Source organism: Vanellus vanellus (assembly GCF_965231255.1).
Source record: "Vanellus vanellus genome assembly, chromosome: 3".
NCBI lineage: Eukaryota > Metazoa > Chordata > Aves > Charadriiformes > Charadriidae > Vanellus > Vanellus vanellus.
This window is the reverse complement of record NC_138907.1, coordinates 15,005,547-15,024,422: the sequence shown is the minus strand read 5'-3', so window position 1 is coordinate 15,024,422 and position 18,876 is coordinate 15,005,547. Positions and strand designations below refer to the sequence as shown.

The 18,876-nt window shown below is 41.6% G+C and overlaps 1 protein-coding gene across 1 annotated transcript in view; it reads left to right on the top strand.

Moving 5' to 3' along the window:
- The window catches only part of TTBK1 (tau tubulin kinase 1), a gene marked incomplete at both ends in the record, with an annotated part of 94,227 nt that overhangs the window by 24,697 nt on the left and 50,654 nt on the right, over positions 1 to 18,876 (top strand). The window contains 3 exons of the mRNA XM_082480464.1: positions 870 to 943; positions 4,468 to 4,608; positions 6,814 to 6,918. Coding sequence (XP_082336590.1) covers positions 870 to 943; positions 4,468 to 4,608; positions 6,814 to 6,918 — 320 coding nt within the window. The remainder of the gene's footprint in view (positions 1 to 869; positions 944 to 4,467; positions 4,609 to 6,813; positions 6,919 to 18,876) is intronic.

Here is an 18,876-nt window from a genome sequence, read left to right as displayed (position 1 = left end):
TGGGGTTGTTTGTTTGGTTGGTTGGTTTTTGTGGGGTGGTTTGGTTTTTATTTGGGGTTCTTTTTTTGAAGATAAGTCCTGCCTGGTGCCACATAATGAAATGTAGACTTTGCAGCAGCACTTTTGTACCACAGAGAATGAACATAGAGGACTAGCTGAGTGTTGCAGAGTGGCTATTTGGTTTTGATTTTGCCTGAATGGATGTAATTTGTACTTCTAACACCATGCCAGAACTCAACATGAAATTGCCTGGGTTTATTTCCAACTTTTATTATGAAATTGCTTTAATGTTTCAATGGAGTTTTTCCATAAGCATCTTTCTTATCCATATGTTTCTGACTATTAAAATCAGAGTTTGTGTTGAAGTAGTATTAGTTTAGCTGTTTCAGGGTAGGCAATGCTAATAGGCAAGTGTAGTGATGGCATGTGAAAGTCAGCATTTATTGAGTAAAGTTGGTGTGCTGAGCTTAGGTGTGCTGCCAGTGAACCTGTGAAACCATGTGGTCATGTGTGTTACCCATGGTTTAGTTCAGGTATGGTGGTGGCTGTGGTGGTGTTGCATGCACATGGTGGTGGTATAAACTGCAGTTTGTCACACTCTTGCTTGTGCCCTGTGTCAGTTTGAGGATTTGAGGTTCCCTGACACTGATTTCCACTTGTGGCTATTTCACAGGCAGTTTTCTTGTTGAATTTCAGTACTCTCCTGAGCTATGTGACTGGGAAGTTGAAACTAAATCTGTCTGTTCTACAAAACTCTCTGCCTGATGCCACTTACGGTTACAAGCCCTTGATCAGAAACCTCTTCTAAAAATCATGATCACAGGGTTGTTATCCTATGTTCCATTCTGTATGTTTCTGTTTCTTTTCAGGGAAGGATCATGTTTGCAGATTTATTGGGTGTGGAAGGAATGAAAAATTTAATTATGTCGTCATGCAGCTTCAGGTGAGTTCTGTGCTTCTGCTCTCCCCCCTGTCCCATGGAGATGGCATCACAGGGAAGGATTTACAGTGAGAGAATAAGGCCAAGCACTGGTGTAGAGACGTTGTTGTACATAGAAAGTGGGTGGAATGGGAGACAGTGAGAAGTGGTGGTGTTGCTGTGATATCCTTTGGGGTAGCTGCAGTTGTCAAGATGCGCTAAGATATTTCATGGCTCTACTCTTCTGTTTAAGATGGCTTTCTGTCCATATTCTGGGAAAAGCACTCAATTCAGAATGCTCACAAGAGCTACCCACAATATCATGCAGCAGTGGCAGCCGTTTGAAATAGCTCCTGCTGAGCTGTGTGATGCAGCATTCAAAATATGTGTTTTGTATCAGAGCTCAGTGCGGTGGGAGCCAGTGGTGTCACATCAGCAGCACAGTCTTCTCTATGAAAGGGAATGATCTCTGGCTCCCCTGTCTCTACCAAGCTCAGCAGTAGCTTTGCTTCTGCTGTGAAAGTGTTTTCTTCTGTTTGAACACTGCTGATATTAAGTCAATATGGGTAAACACTTGGGTAGCTAGCATATGGTGACTGCACTGCTAGACAGCCAGCTACTCCTATCTGAGTTAGCCAGCTGAAGTCTTACATGGGCGTCCACAGAAGCCACAATAACAGCAAGAGCTGCAGGGACCTCTGCATGGTTCAGCATGAAACTTCACCAAGAAAACATATATAGTTAGAACTTCAGAGCCCAAATATGATGGTACTGTCATGAAAACAGCTTTATTTTTGACGAAAGCAACTTTCTTTTACAGCATACAGTCACAGGAGAAAGAGTTGGAGGGGAGCAAGTGGGAAGAGATAGCTGAGTCAAACACACATGGAAGAAAGGCCTTTAAGGACAAGGAGACACTTTCAAACTAAAGGTGTTTCTTTCTGACACAGTTGCCTTTGAAGCTGGCCTGTTTCAGCACCTGACATAACAGTTGACAGGGAGCTTGTCCTCTCTTTCTCTTGCCATTTGTATGATCAGGGCTTTGCTGTGCAAAGCACTGTATGATTATACATTACAAGCCTACCCCTTCCCCTGAAGAGCTTACAGCCCATGTCATGTTTCTTTAGGTATAATTTGGGTGATAGAACATGCTGAAGGAAAGTAAGAAAATTGAAGCCCTAAGTAATGAGAAGTAAGCTGCTGCATAAACTGGAAGGTTATTTTTAATTAGCAAATGGTGAATGAAGTAAAATAGACACCAGCAGATCCCAGTACTTCTTTAAAATAAACTGATTCTTTTGGAGTGTAGTTCTACTTTGGAAGGCAGATGTATAAAACCAGTAAATTCCTGGTGCTTGGGTTTGCCTTTTACACACTGTTGGCATCCCAGCTGCTGTTGCGGGTAGAAAAAACCTTTTGCTTTCTAACCAGCCCTGGCTATCGCTGTTGCTGCTGCAGTGTGAGTGTGAATATGATTCTTGAAAGGGCTCATCTGGAGCTCATGGAACAACAAGGCTTCTAACCACACAATCCTGTCCTTAACAAGGCTGATGAAGATGACTATATCTTGGGAAAAAAATTCTCTGCACAGAATCTCTTACTTTCTAGCCTGTTCTTGACTATGTAGCTGAGCTCGTAGAGCAGGCAGAGCTAAAAATCATTTCATTATTTGCAAATGAGGACTTTGATACGTAAAGCATTAGCTAGTTTTGCACCATCACTCTTCAGGCTAAAAATTGTCCTTCAGCTTCAAGGTCTGCTGAGACATGGTTTATCATGTGTCCCTGACTGTTGTGTACTGCAATTCTCCCTTTCTCTTCAGTCACTAGGACGGAGGCCTCCACTCTAAGCTTTGCAACTCATTGCATCTGCTCTGTTTCTTAGCCAGCCTGATGGTGTTTATTTGGAAAATAATGCTTATTTTCTGTCTTTTCCTGGGGGCGGCATTGTATAGTCACTTGCCTTGGGTTGTTTCTGGACAGCAGGTGTCTGAGACTGTATCCCAAACCAGCTGGGAGAAATGATGGCATATTTCAGTGTATGGCTCTGAAAAAAAAATCTGCCTTTCCCTACTACCATTGGATAAGAGAGCTGGTGTCCAAGGAACCACTTTACAGTGGAAAGATCTGCTGTCAATTCAGTAACCCGTATCTGTCAGGATATCCATGGCAAATCTGTGCTGCCTCTAGTAAACTGTCACAGAAATTAAAAAAGATAAGCACTAGAGAAGTAGCTTAGTCTTATTTTGTTCATGATAAGGAGCAAACCTGGGCCAGTTGCTGTGGTTTGGCTGTATCTGTATTAGCTGACCTGTATCAGCTGTGGTGGTTCGAGGGACTGGAGCCCTGAAGAGAAGCATGGGTCAAACCAATTTGAGAGACTAGTTGCACGCTAAAAGAGACAGTTGCAGCTAACCCCTTCATGTCTGTAACTAACCTGAGAACTGGAAATGGGTGGATGAATAGATGGCATTTCACTGGTTTGGAGAGCAATCTGTGTTTTCTCATCAAATGTTTGGAATCTTTTATATAACTTCTGTTGTGAATTTTGTTTCGGTACATCTGGCCTTTTTATAAGCATGTATGTCTTTGCAGAAGCAGAGCCAAGAGATTCTATGTTATAGTGATAATCAGCGTGTTCCTGTAACTTTCGTTCTTGATGCATGTCCTCTGACTCTTACTCACAATCTTTTTGATCAGTTGATAAATGCATTAGTTCAGTGGATTAGAGGGGCACATTGCCACAGAATGTAATAATTTTAACACCTTCTTACCTTCTTTCTCTTTACAAATCTAAAGAGGTATAGACAAAGCTGGGATGGCAGAGATCAAAGAACACTGTGACTCTCCTAGTGTTTAGTCTGTCTTTTTTTTTTTTTTCTCCCTAAATTGTCTTTATTTTCACATACAGCTGGTAGACATTTTTGCCCTAGAAATTTAATTAATTGGAGGTAAATTACCAATTTTTTAATAAGTATTTTTAAAGTATTTTTAAGTTATTATTATTATTATATATTTAAGTCAGTGGAAAAATCCTCCTCTCCTGATTTTGGATATGATTCTCTTGTCTATAACTTTCTGCATTTTGGTGTTGCCACAACAATGCTGACTTGAGCGTGAGCTAGGGAGTTTCTAATGAAATTGCTTCTATGAGCTGTAACAGATAGTGGCTTCATGATCTGCTTATCATATTTGTACTGCTTTAATCTTTAGATGGCTCAGAGAACAGTAAAATGTTGGTCTGGTTTTAACAGTAGGGGGATGCTGGGCTCATAGAGTCTGAGGCACTGCTGTCCATGCTGTGCCTATTTCCCAAATAGTACATCAGTTCACTTCCCAAGATAATGGTCTGGTATCTTCTTATCAGCACATACATCACTTAAAAGTTAAAATGAAGTATTGGAAAATCAAATACAAGAAATAAAGCAGACATAAGGTGAGCACCTGTCTGATTAGCATTTCTGCTTTTTGGGGATGCACTTTAGAACTTGCAGCTGTGAAATGCTATGCTGTAGTGTGATGGTTTAAGTGTTTTATTGATTGTTTCAGGGCCGAAATCTGGCAGATCTCAGAAGGAGTCAACCTCGAGGGACTTTCACACTGAGCACAACGCTGCGATTAGGCAAACAAATTCTGGAATCAATAGAAGCCATTCACTCTGTGGGATTTCTGCATCGTGACATCAAGCCTGTATGTTGTTCTGGAAATTTTTCTTTTGGTTGTATGTCTGTCTGTTCTGCTTGAGTCAATAAAGACAGTCTGAATGTGGGCAGATCTCAGTAGAGGCATTTAGGCCTCCTTGCACACTCCTAGTGTCTTGCACATTGGCTATTTTCTGTAAGTACAGAATATTAATATGGTATTGTCATTCCTTTAAGGGCATAGCAAACTAGTTTTTATTGGCAGAGGCTGTTCCATGGTGGATTAGCAGCTGTCAGTCATACTTGTACCAGTCAAGATCACTTGACAAAGCAATCTAATTTTGAGTCATTTGGAGTCCAACCAATTATTACTATAAAAGGGGTTCAGAAAGTATGTCTTGCTCTATGACCCATCACTTGAATACATGCTATTTCATGTTTTGAATTAGCTAAATAATCCTTCTAATCTTTTCTGAGCAATTGCCAAAAATACTGGGGCACAGTTTCCAATGTCGGAAACAAAGTCACAGTGTTGGTCATCTGCCTAGGTGAGGTGCAATAATTCCCAGCCTCGCTGTAGGAGCCAGTCTTTTCCCGGAATCACAGAGTTTTCAGAGCTGGAAGGGACCTCTAGAGATCATCTAGTCCAACTCCCCTGCTAAAGCAGGATTGCCTAGAGCACATTACTCAGGACTGCATCCAGGCGGGTCTTGAAAATCTCCAGAGAAGGGGACTCCACAACCTCCCTGGGCAGCCTGTGCCAGTGCTCTGTCACACTCACCGTAAAGAAGTTTTTCCGTGTATTTGAACGGAACTTCCTGTGTTCTAACTTGTGCCCATTACCCCTCGTCCTGTCACTTGGAACCATTGAAAAGAGCCTGGCTCCATCCTCCTTCAACCCACCCTTTAGATACTTGTAAGCATTAATAAGGTGTCCCCTCAGCCTTCTCTTCTCCAGGCTAAAGAGTCCCAGCTCTCTCAGCCTTTCCTCGTAAGGGAGATGCTCCAAGCCCTCAGTCATCTTAGTTGCCCTTCGCTGGACTCTCTCCAGCAGTTCCCTGTCCCTCTTGAACTGGGGAGCCCAGAACCGGACACTGTATTCCAGTTGTGGTCTCACCAGTGCAGAGTAGAGGGGGAGAATGACCTCCCTCGACCTACTGGCCACACTCTTCCCTATGCAGCCCAGGATTCCATTGGCCTTTTTGGTGACAAGGGCACATTGCTGGGCCATGGATAATTTACTGTCTACCAGGACCCCCAGATCCTTCTCCTCCAAGCTACTTCCCAGCAGGTCCGCCCCTAACCTGTACTGGTGCCTAGCATTCTTCCTCCCCAGGTGCAGGACCTTGCACTTGCTTTTGTTGAACCTCATTAGGTTCTTCTCTGCCCAGTTCTCCAGCCCGTCCAGGTCACGCTGGATGGCAGCACGGCCCTCTGGGGTGTCAGCCACCCCACCCAGTTTGGTATCATCAGCGAACTTGCTGAGGATATACTCTGTCCCCTCATCCAGGTCATGGATGAATGTATTAAACAAAATTGGACCAAGTATTGACCCCTGGGGGTCAATATGACACTCCTCACGACTTGACCTGAACACTTGTTTGTACACCATCCCTGAGACCATCTTCCTTCCAGCAAAATCGTTTGCTGCTTTTAAAATCGGCTGGTTTTGGCTATCAGATTCAGCTGAAAATCAGTCACTAATGTGACTGGATGCAAATCCTTTAGCAGCCATCCGTTATGGTAAAGGATACAACTTTAAGATAGGGGTTATAAAAGAGTGGCTCCATTTGCTTGTTGTCAGTTTATTTATTAAGAGCCAAACCCAGTGTTTTTCAGATGTCTGAATGTTCCTATAAATTTAGGTAATGCAATACAGTGGATGGACATTCTGGGAGTTAGGGCCGAATAATGCATGCTAGCAGCTGAACCACGAACTGAGCATTTGTCTACAATAACTCTAGCCTGTTATGCAAGTGATGGAGATCTCACTGCAGAGCTAGTGGTGTCAAATGTAGGTCTTTCTCATAGCAGCTGAAATTTAGCTAAGCTAATGTGAATTTTAGTTATTTTGAGATTCCACAGTCACTTATCTGCAAAGTCAACTTCTTAACATTGCATGATTCTTTAATCGTGATGTTTAAAATGCATCTTATATTTCCACCAGAGGCATGTGGCAAAGTTTTGTTAACAAATGGCCACTCTTAACCAAGTTGCTGGTATCAAATTGATTTTTTTTTCTTTCTTTGTCTAGTCCAATTTTGCCATGGGCCGCTTACCTTCAACATACAGGAAGTGCTACATGTTAGACTTTGGTCTGGCCCGTCAGTATACCAACACTACTGGTGAAGTCCGGCCAGTAAGTAAACTTTAAGTAATTTTTTTTCCACTTTTGTAACTGCTTAAGCATGGAGAGCATTTGTGATTTTGTTTGTTTTGTGGTTGTTATGCTTGGTCATTATATTGGACTGCATTTTCTGCAAGGTGAGAAGCAACAGGTGACTTCAACTGAGTTGGGAATCTAAGAAGGGATGCTTGCTTTTGTCTTACAAGGTGTGTGGCTTTTTTTATTTCTTTTTTTTTTTTTTTTTCCTTTAGGATAGTCATGTTTTCCACAGGCTTGGAATACTTACTGAGTACATTATGGCCAAGCAAAGAGGGTGAGCCTAATACTGGCCATGTAACTCCTGTAGTCCCAGAGGACTGGTCTAGTTCAGTTCTGTGTGATCCGGGGAACCAGGTCGGTGCGTTCTTAAAGCTGTTTATGAAAAAAATGCTAGAAGCGAGAGGATGACCTGATCTCTGAGGCTGATTGTACTGTGAACTGCAACCTGTAATGCTGTTCTCACCCTTGCCTGGCTTTGGTTTTATGTATATTGCCTCCTGTTCAGTTTTCTTAGCAGGAGTATTTCAGCATGCGTGCTGGGAGGGGAGGTAAGGGCAGGAGACATAACTTGCGCCATGTGACATGTGTGTTATCTTCAGTCCTTTTACCAGCACTGTGTTATCTGAGGTCAATTATGAGGATGCATTAAGCTTCAGATGCTCTAGGTATCAGTCAGAGCATTCCTAGATTTATTCTGGAAAACAGTGCAAGCAGAGAGGGCTCAGACAATCTCTGTTTATCATCCTAGGCTTAGGTCCTTTTGGTCTGCACATCTTTTCCATCTGCAAGATTGTTGTTGTTCTGGAAAATGTTGACAATGTGAGAGCTAAGTTCAGAGATTCTGTAGTGCAGGATATGGTTGGGGAGTAGGAAGAAAGCAAAGATCAGTGAGCAGATTTTGTGTCTTTAGCAGATGAACAGAGCTGGAGGATTTTTCTCTCATACTTTTTCTTCTTTTTTTATATGTCTTTTCAGTTGGACATTGCAAGGCCTTTCTTTTTAGCTGTAGATGGGAGCAGCTCCAAAGGTTGTCTTTTTAAGAACAAGATGCAGACACACACTATGTACTAGTGGTCTTTCTTGTCAATGCTGTTTAGTTTGGGGATAACCCTTCTCCATATTGCCCTTTTCAAAATGCAGCCTCACTCCTTTCCTCTTTCTGCAGTCAGAATTCAAGCTCATTATGGATTTAAACTGGCTATTTGGTCTTCTGCAAAATTTCTTCATTGTTTCAGTGAAATGCCTATGTTTTATATCTGTATTTCAAGTATCACTGTTTGAACGCTGTTCTTTCTTTACAGTTAAAGAAACTACTTTTTCCAAATGTCTCTTCTTTTGGATCATCTCTTTTTTTTCCTTTCTCCCACTAATTTCAAATTATTTTGCTTTTATTTTGCTACATCCTTAGAGAATACTCCCAGGTCCTGTTTTTGGAAACAGCACTACATCCAGCCTTGGTATTTTTTAGAGCAAAAGATTCTTCAGCTGTGTGTCACAAGCTGTGTCCTGCTTGGGTTGGTGTGGGTGAGGTGGGGCTTTGTTAGGACACAAGACTCTGAGAAGTTCAGTCTTAATTCTGGTCATTCTGGTGGTTAGTTGCTTGCTTGCCATAGATGGGTTTCATAGAAGGACTAATGACACATATTTTTTTCCTGAAAAAAGACACAGGGATCCCCAGCGGGGTGGGAGTATGCACTGTTGAAAGTGGTAAAAAGTCTTGGTTTGTTTGGGATGTGGGAGGATCATATGGGGTAAAGTCTCATATACCTAGTATGCCTGTTCTCCTATGCAACACTTCAGGTGGTGAGGCTTTTTGACAAAAATGATACAATAAAAAATACATAAATATTTATTTCAGTCCCTTTTAACATTATGTTGTAGTCACTGGGCTGTTTGATCCTTTTTTGTCCCTGCTGCCTGATACCGCTGTTGAGTCCCACTTACCAGACTGAGACATTTCCCTGGAGAAGCATGGTGTGATTGCTGCCCAAATAATGCACTGAGGTTCAGGAAGGAGATGTGGCTGAAGGATGGTGTGAAGACAAGTGAAATGAGATTTTCTTTTTTTTTGTAGGCTTTTTTTCTTCTTTTAATTAAGAACTTTATCTTTTATTTCACCAAAGAGATTGTTTCAAGCCATTAAGGTAGATTCTTCTTTCTCCATTCTCTTTCAGTACCTTTATCTATGAAGAATACAATTCCCAGATTTATAACGTGATCATCCTGAGCCTATTTTTTTGTGATTTGGTTCTGAGGTACAATACACAAGATAGGGGAAGGAGCTTGCTTTCTCTTTTTCTGGAAGCATGTCTGAATTTTGCTTTCAGTCATATTCATTTATTTACAGATGCTTTCTGCTCAAGCAGGTTCTGTGCAGTTTCCTACAGTTTCAGAACCAGTCATGCTTTATGAATAATACCATTAAAAAGTATTTTCTGTTTTCACATCCTCTGAAATTCGTAACCTCAATCTTGCTTGTCAGCTTTTCAGAAAGATTCTGAATGATTTGCTAGTAATACAGATAATGGGCCTGGCCTTTAGGATGCTGTGGCTTTGTTTTGTTTAACTTAGCTTTTCCTTCTATTTTTTGGCCACTTTTCTATTTTGAAAACACCTTTGATTTTGAAAAAGGGAAAAGCGAGTAATTCCGTGGAGCAAAATCCTCTAGAAAGCTGTTGGCACTGATTTTATGTATTTTTTTTATGTGCAATTCACTGATGCCAAACAGAATGGTTGGTTGGTTTTTTTTTTATTTGAAAAGACAAGGAGCTCCTTAGTAGGTAGATAGGATAGGCCGTCACCAAAAAGGTCTTATTCTGATTTTCTAGAGATTGATTAAAGCTTTGAGGTGGGATCATTTCTACTGTCCGTGATCTTCACTGAGCATTAGTTCCTTCATCCTTGGCTGTTACTACTCTGGCTTTCCAGACCCTCTTTCACGGGCTACCACAGTGGCTCTTACCTAGGGAGCTGTTACTCTGCTAAGCTTCTGATGAGTGCGATGTATTTGGTTTGTATGTTTTTACAGAGGATAGCTACTTGACAGTTCAACTTGATTGCTTGGTATTTGTAAAGTTATGGGCGACTTGGCTGAACTAAATCCAAATTTATTCTGAATCTGAATTTATTCTGTGCTTCTAGGAAAACAAAACTGATCTACCTTATCTGGGATGCTAATATTAGCACAAATGCTACTCTTTCAAGAAAAGCTGTTGTTGCACAGATTTGCTTTCATGGGAACGGTCTCACCCATCTACCACTTGCCCCTTGCCAGATGTTGCAAAATCTCCTGGATAACAGTCTGTAGGAACTCACATTGCACAATAAAGACAGAAGATGTTTGGAGCCAGTAGGTGTGTAAGAAAGCATCAGCAACAGTTTTCCCTCTGTTAGAAATCAAGTGAACTCGGCTGTTCTCAACAGTCTCATTACTTGGTATTTCTCTGAGGGTTGTAGAAGTCAGTCTTTGATGGTTACTCCTTCGGACAGGTAGAGCAGATGTGGATCACTTATGTAGCCATTTGGTGTCCGTTGTGTGTTGAGAACTGCTTAAAGGCCTGGCTGAAGGCTGTTACTTTGGCTACTGTCAGCATCTCTATCATTTTGATCAGGGTCAACATCCTGGCTAGCAGGAGGGACTCTGGCTATTACGATAAACAGGACAGACTGCTAGTGGGGAAAAAAAAAAAAAAAAGTCTTTCCAGAGGGTTTTGTTTTCAAATGCTTGTCAGGACAGGGAAATGAAGGAAAAGACAGGCAGCTTGACAAAACTGCTAGAGAAGATGCTCACTTCTTCAATGCTCCTCCCTGCCCCTCCAAGCCCCACTCTCTCCTGTTTGAAAGGTAGCACATACTGGTTAAGGTCTGTGATCTGCATTCAGTGGGGTATGTTTGACCTGGGATTTCCCATTTCTGAAGTGATAATTCACAAATTATTCCTGGTCCATTACCCTTAGTAACATATTTTGATGCTCAATGCTTATATATTTACAGAAACAGAGAGTGGAAAAATTACTTAGTCATGGTAAACAGGGCCATCTCCAGGGCTGTGAGACTCCTGAGGTCCCTTTTCTAGGGCATATGTCTTAACTTGGTGCAAAGCTGTAAAGCTTCGGTGAGAGAGATTGCAATACCCCTGCTTCCGTTCTGCCTGTGGCTTATATACATGATGTTTGTGGTACTCTGCTGTCAGGTGTGAATGCAGGAACACCTGTAGGAGAGGAGGTTATTGAACCTCGGACTTCCAAACTTTGGGAGAATGATGTAATGCCGGCGAGAAGAAACTGCTCCTGTTCTGTGTTGTCCTTTTTTTGTGACACTGAACCTTTATTTCTTGTTTTCCTGGTTCTGCTCAATGCTCACCAGAAAACTCCTGGATTGCTTTACTGCTGGTTTTTTAACTGCTTTACTGCTTTACTTGCTGGATCCACATTGCCTCTCCAGGCAGATACAACAGTTATTCAAGCCCCCTATGAGTACCAGGGCTTGCAATTGAAAGGCTTTCCTTCAGTTGTCTAAAGAAGGCTTCATCTACTTTTTCTTTTTGATAAGGCAGTCAGGAGCAGATGCTTACCTTTACATTACCTGTGTTAGTTGCTGCTGATCACTTACCCATCGGTAGTGACTGTCTCATCACCTGCTCCAAGGAGAGCTTCACGCGTTCAAGCCACTCCTGCACTAATGCATATCCTTGCCTTCCCAGTCCTTCTTTCCACACATTGCAGCCCTCAAGCCATGCGAGCTGTCCCACCAAGTCTCTGTAATCCTAGTGAGATCATAGTTTTGGAACAGCACATGGACCATGTGGTCCATGCAGACTTTTCCTAATTACATCCCAGCTACCCACATTTCTACTGATTTTATTTTTTAGGAGAGTTTTGAGTATTCAGTCCGGTGCATAGGGTCTGAACCAACATTATACCATTTAAAAATTAGTATTGCACATGCTAGATTAAGCAGAATGCAAGGGGGCTGCATCTGCCCAACTACACGTACCCTACCTGTAGGATATCCAGAAGCACTTTCTTTAGGACTGGAGGCAGATTATCAGATAAGATGCATCAAGACTGTGTTGGAATTGTAATGGTCTCCATATCGAATAGGATGAAGAAAGCTTTTTATGGTGCCTTTATACAAATCTAGATGAGATAACATTGATGATGCATAAGGTACCACCCATCCAGTTTCAAAGAAGGTATTGCAGCTCTAAACAGTATTCAGAAGACAGTAATGACAAACTCACATGAAGAGGGATCAAAAAGATTGTGATTATAACCTGGGCAAGAAGATGAACAAAAAGAATTTTATAAAGATCTGTAAAATACTATAAAGTCTTGAGAAGCGAATGAAAGCGCCTCTGTTCTCTTTGATTACACAGGAACAAGATATTCAGTGAAAGAGGTGATAAATTTAAACCAATAAAGGGATGCGTTTATTCATGAGGCATCACTTGCAGCCACAGGTAGTAAGCGTGCATTGGGAACAGTAATACAGCTTGTGCGTGCAGGTCAGAGACTGGTCTAAATAGCAGCAATGGGACAGAGTGTGCTGCGGTAAAGGTAAGGGACAGCTATAGAAAATGGGGGGGGGGGGGATGTGGGCTGTAGAATGGCAGGTGAAATTCTGTGTAGATAAAAGGTGATGCTCATGGTGTGTGTTGGGGTGGGGGAGAGAACAGTTCTAATATCACGTGTATGATAATGGCCTCTGAGCTGATGGGTATCACTAAGTGACACCTTGATGTTGCAGAATAGCTTCATGAAAACATGGATTTGATACTTGACAGCTTTCAAGAAGGTGCTCAAACATTAGAATTCATCGGGAAAGGAATTCAGCACAAATCGGAGATCACTGTTGTGACCATTGATGAGATGGGGATGTCTTTTCAGAGTTCTCGTAGCATATCTGAGAGAAAACTTTAGACTGATCTGAGGGAGATTGACTATCTATTGGCCTTGTTCGTGCCAAGTCTTCTCTTTGTGTTGGTCATAGTGTGATGCTAGCAGCAGTTGTGGATACAGGTTATCTCTGCCATCTACTATTAAAAGAGCTTGCTTTAGGGTCCTTTACTCTGTAACCCCTCTCAGATTTTTGCAGTGGCTTCACTTTGTGGTTGCATGCCGGCAAATTAGCCCAGCAGCAGGAAAATCTAAAATCTGTTTAGAAACATTTAAAAAATTGAGGTAAAAGAAAGAACTGGTGTTCTCTTCCATATCAGTGGTCTTCTTGCAGAACACTTGCACCCTGTTTTTTGCCTCATTGGAGAAGAAAATTGGGAAATAGAAGTAGCTTTGGGGCAGTGTTGTCTTTGACCAATCTAACCTTTGGCCAGGCTACTGATATATAGGAAGCAGTATTTCTTTCCCTTTACCTAAAGTAATCTCATTACCTCATCCAAGTCCACTATCCTTGTTTTTCAAGCTTATGTTCTGCACCGTCCCACACCCCACAATACCTTTTTCTCCATGAGATCTTCACAGGATTTGTGCTATTGTATAACTTTAGTGGCAAGGAAACAGGGGTTTTTTATATGGTTATGCCAATGTATTATATGCTTTGTTATCAGCACAAGGGTTCCCATCCAAGTGGGTTTGAAGTTCAAGCCATGTGTTTCTCAGTCATGGAAGGCATGGAGATCTGCTTAAGAAGAGATGGCTTGTGGAGGGTATCTGTTAGTTCAGCTCTAGTTAATAAGGCTTTCAGATGCAGAGAGCACTGTTCTGAGAAACAAGTGTACTTTTCTCTTTGTGATTCCCCCCCCCCATTAAAAGTCCATTTTGGGGTGAATCCCAAGACCTCCTGTAAGAAATCTGGTGTTAGAGGATGCAGAGGGCTTTTTTACGAATTTAACTATTATTTCCTCTAGATGCAAACCTTCTGCCCTGGTTCAGGTTGAGATATGAGCAGTTTTATTCGCTGTGTTGTCCTGATTGTACAACCCACTTTTGCCATGCAGCAGTATAAGGAATCAGTGTTGATGGACATCTTAAGACAACAGAGCTAAGCAACTGAGGAATGAATTGAAGAGTGGTTTTATTTTAAATTTGTGGAAGTATCTTTTATAGAAAGTGCACAAGTTAAAATTTTCATCTTGCATTAATTTTTATAGCAGAGAGCTGGACAAGTAGAACATGTTTGATATGGAGAACTAAGGCTGAGCAGAAAATTGGAACTTGGAGGGGATAATAAACATAAATATTGTTATCTAGATAATATGATGAACAGCATATGCTTGTATAGTGGAGGTGTTCTGAGTCATGAAGGTCTTCTGTGCTAATGTAGGTCAGGTTTTGGACAATAACTCCTTGATCATTACTGGTCTCTGTTCAGGTCTGCTAGTTTTGTCACTGACGTGCAGTACAGAAAGCATTACACTTTTTCTCTGTCTGCGTCACTCTGCCTTCAGAAACACATTCCCTGTGGCTCCACAAATATGAATTGAAAGTGGTCCAGGGTTTAGCAGCTTGGTCTTAATTATTTATTTGAAAATAAAGGAGAGGCTATGTTTTTCCGGGAGTTTGTCTCCCGTTGCAGGATCTGCTGCTGGGCTGTTATGCTCAGCAAGCGTTTTTTTAGCTTAGTCAGCTGCAGCCCATTGATTAGATCTCGGTCTCCTCGTGGCTCAGACTGCACTGCAGTAGTTTGCAGTGCCTTGCTGAAGATACTGTACGTGTGTGAGGGCGGCTCTGTGAGTCAGTGGGCAGAAAGAAGATGTTGTAGGCAGGACAGTGCATAGCCTGTTTAGACAAGCATGATGAAGGCTGCAGAAATGTGTCAGCTAATTGAGAAAAAGGTATTTATTTTCTAAATGTCTGGTCATAGTGTTAAAAATAAACTTTGCTGCAGTGAACAAGATATTAGAACAGGAGACTATGGTATGTTTTTCTACTAAGTAGTTTTACCTCCACTGGAAACTGAACTGTAAAATAACGCAAAGGATGTTAACTCCTACATCCTAAGACCCCAAATATTCAAACGTAGAAGCCCAGTAGCTTTTATATTTACTTTGTACTTGAAATATATGTAACGTTGTAATGTTATGTAGGAGATGAACATTTTGTACTTGAAATATATGTAACGTTGTAATGTTACGTAGGAGATGAACATTTTGCAGTAGAATAAACAGATTTGTGGAGCTGTAATACTCAGAGTACTATATATTCGCTTAGGAAGGGATATAAGTTTTGTCTTGAACTTTGTATTGTAAAAAAGGTAATTGGAGAAAAGGCTAAAAGAGCAGCGTAGTCGCATTGGTTCACACAGAGGTTGGGAAAAGGAAAAAAAAAAGGACCTATGTCTTTAAAAAGTATTGCACATTTAATATATTATGAAAATGCCATTTCTGTGGGAATGGGTTAGTTATAAAACAGACCATCGTGAAAATTACCTAAAGGTTCTTGTTACTTTCATTGCTGGATTAGCAAATTTGGACTTGAGATCGGAGTTCATGCTCTGGTTTAAAACATTACAACTGCAGACAGCTAGTGTAGTTGAAATTAAATGTATGAAAAGCAGACTAGCTGGTGGATTTGAAAATCTATTAGCAAGCAGGGACTCTTGTATCTTGTTACAACTAGCTGTTTCTCTGCTTTCCTTCCCTAGAAGCCCTGGTTCAGTGAGGGTAATCTCAGATCATCTACATCAGGTTGCTGGAGGTTTTATTTTATGTAGCAGCTCTCTGGTTAGAGCTCTTGTCCTTCCTTTCTCCCTCACCCCTGTAGCACAACTCAGGTCAAATCCCGTGTGTGCCTGCAGGGAACTAAGATCCCATTTGCCATTTCCGAGTACCTTTACTGCTAAGCTGCAGGGGGGATACGGTGTGTCTGAGTGTGTCGTTCCCTCTGGTCAATGCTGTTCCACCTGAAGCTCATGATTATTCTTCCCACTGGACTACAGAGAGAGAAACAGAAAACCATTGCTGTGTCCAGTGGTGAGGGAACAGGGGCTTCACTCCCTGGGCAAGTGCGTGTTGAGTTGGATTGCAGGTCAAGTCTTCCCTCCATCAGGTAAGTGCATTAGCTGCCAGGTTACAGAGTGCCCATCATACACTTTCTCTTGGTAATAAATATTCAATTATTCTGTGCAAAAGGGATCCTTTCCAACATGGATATTCTTAGACTTGCATCTCAAAGCACCCTGTGGCTTAGGAAGGACGGAGGTGTGGTTTTCATGTCTGTCCAAAGGGTGGAGAGATTTGAACTTAGCTCTGCTGCATCTCAGTGATTGCCCCAGCTGTCTTTTGTCTTCTTCCTTTTGGTAGTAAAGGACTGTCTTCTCCATCTGACTCCAGGAAAGCATTATGAGCTGTAAATCCCAAATGAGATGTGACTAACACTTTACAACACACTCCAAAACATCTCAATTTCAGTGCTTCCCCTGCTCTGTGTTACAGCACACGAAAAACGTATCTTTCTTACTTAGCACTCCCCATGCTTTCCATGGGGACATTCTGTGCTACTTGTTCCCCTATGGGACCATGCATGCAAGAAATAAGTGTGGCTCTGAGGCCAAAATTCTCTTGTTAAAAAATCAAATGATAACTGAATAATAGGATTAGAGCTGGAATAAGCTTTTGTTAAAAAAAATGCTCATTCTTAGCCCAGTTTCTAATGTGAGAAAGGCATCCTCAACTCCAGCACAAGTTCTGGTGCAGGAATTGCTTGATGACACGGCTGGCGCACATTATTCAGAAAGACAAAATTATTACCTTGGTCTTTTCTAATGTTAAAATCCATTGGAAATTTTGAATTATCCTAAAGTAAAGAAGGAAAGACGGCATTTTAACTCATCTCCTCTGGGTCTTTTGCTTTGGAAAGAATAGTAGGAAGCTATTTAGTAGCTTTCTCAAAACTAAATTTTGTGCAAAATCTATGGAATTCTTAGGACTTGCACATTTTTAGGGAAGAGGAATACTGAGGCTCAAATAAGAAACTCTGTTGGGTTGATTGCTTTTGATTAGTTGACTTCTGTTGGAATAAGTATCTCAGCTGAGGTCTTTCCTCAGTTTATATATAAAATATATATGATATTTATATATTTTTATAAATAATATATTATAATATTAGCTCTTCCCTCTGATCAGGATGGCCCTCGTGGTTCCATACTGTGCAATTCACATCTTAAGGTACAGTGGCTGCTCACATGACCCAAAAGCAGCACTGACTTTCATTCAAACAACTATGCTGCATCCCACCACAGACAGCGGAGACCCCTCTGTCTCTGGGTGAAGCACTGCAGCAGTCATCAGGGAAGGGGGAGATGAAGTTGGCAGCTGTGAAGCCTGTAAAGTTGGCAAGCCAGTGATTGTATGGAGATTGCTGGTGAGAAAGCAAGGTAGTGGGTGCAGAAACAAGCCAAATATCTTAGTGGGAACCCATGACAATTCAAATGGAGAAGGGGACATCTCTTCATTTTTAGAACTTATGCACTAATGTTAGAACTTGCTCTGGGGGAAAAGGGCGAGAGATGAGAAAGAGCAAATCTCCCTGCTGTTTATTAGATCAGTTTGACTGGGGGAGGAAGGGAGGTGTAGGTATCAGATAATTTTAGGGAAGAAAGTCATGGTAGAACCATACAACTGACCTGTGGTTAGGCTGTGTGCATCTCTGCTCTCAACTTTGTTTTTTATGTTATTAGGTGTGATATGTGAGCAGGGGGAAGTTAGTCTCTAGAGGGACCCCTCTCACCACTTTACAGAGCACTCACAAACCACACAGGCTCACTCAACACTTTGTGTCTAAATGAAATTGAATACAGCGTGGGCCAACAGCCCTGGGAAGAATGCTCAGACATGGCAACAACTAAACAAGAGACCCAGGTTTCTGGAGGGATACAATATTAAATTGTTTTTTAATTCATTTCTGTTTAATTTTTTTCTCATTTTGTTGTTTTTTATCATGTTTTTCTTTGGGTTTCTCTCTGTTTTACAGTTCTTTTGGGCTCTTCTTTTGAGGCTGTGTTTGATGCGTTGGCTTCCCATCCGCTGCTCGTAACCATCTCTGCTATGAGTTGTGAGTGAGCCATCACCATGCTTCTGGGTTTTCATTTTGTTTTGTGCTTTTGTTATATATGGAAGTCCGAATTACACCTGGTTTTCTTTTTTCCCTCATGATATGTTTGTTTTTCAGCAGGATCGTGACAGCTACCTAAATGTGATGCAGAGGCCTAGAACACTTGGGATTCTGCCTGAGGGCCTGGCAGACATTTGGGTGGTGCCAGAGACTGTGATTTTGTTACTTCTGTGATTTCAGAGGCAAGGGGAGGGGAGTTTTCTCATTTGGCTCCAACTTCCTCTATTCATTTCTGACTCCCCATTGGGATAAAATATGCTGCTGTCATTAATGATTCTACAAAGTGCTGCTGCTTAAATAAGCAGGTCAAAATGCATGTAAGAGGCACGGAATTTGTCTCTACAGGAGAGGTGGAGATGTGTATCGCTGCATCTCCCCTATAAGTGTAACTGATGGAAGCAGGAAATTCTTAGAAGTCACAGAGATCCTTCCTTTTGGTTCAGTTAAAGCTTCCTTTCACTTTTCCTTCTTATCACAACTCTTCCAACAAGTTATTTCAATCCAAGATGTATCTCCAAGTGCTTCCCATGATCTGTGGCATTTCATCTCTCCCCTTACCACCTTTTCTTCAATCTGCGCTAACTTCCTTTTCATTTTCTTACTGCTGGAAATCCTTTTCCTGTTTCCGGGAGAGGTGGGTTAACGATCCTAGATGACAACAGGCCTGCCAGGGTCAAAGGTGGTGGATCTCATGAGGTGTTTGCACAGCCTTCCAGAATGCTGGGAAGGAACCAGCGGTCATGTTCCATGAGAGTACCACAGGCATAAGACCAGCAGGAGGAGAGTACTGGCATCCAAATATAAGTTTTTAGGAAAGAAGCCGGAAACCGGGACATTCAAAATATCAATCTAGGGACCAGTG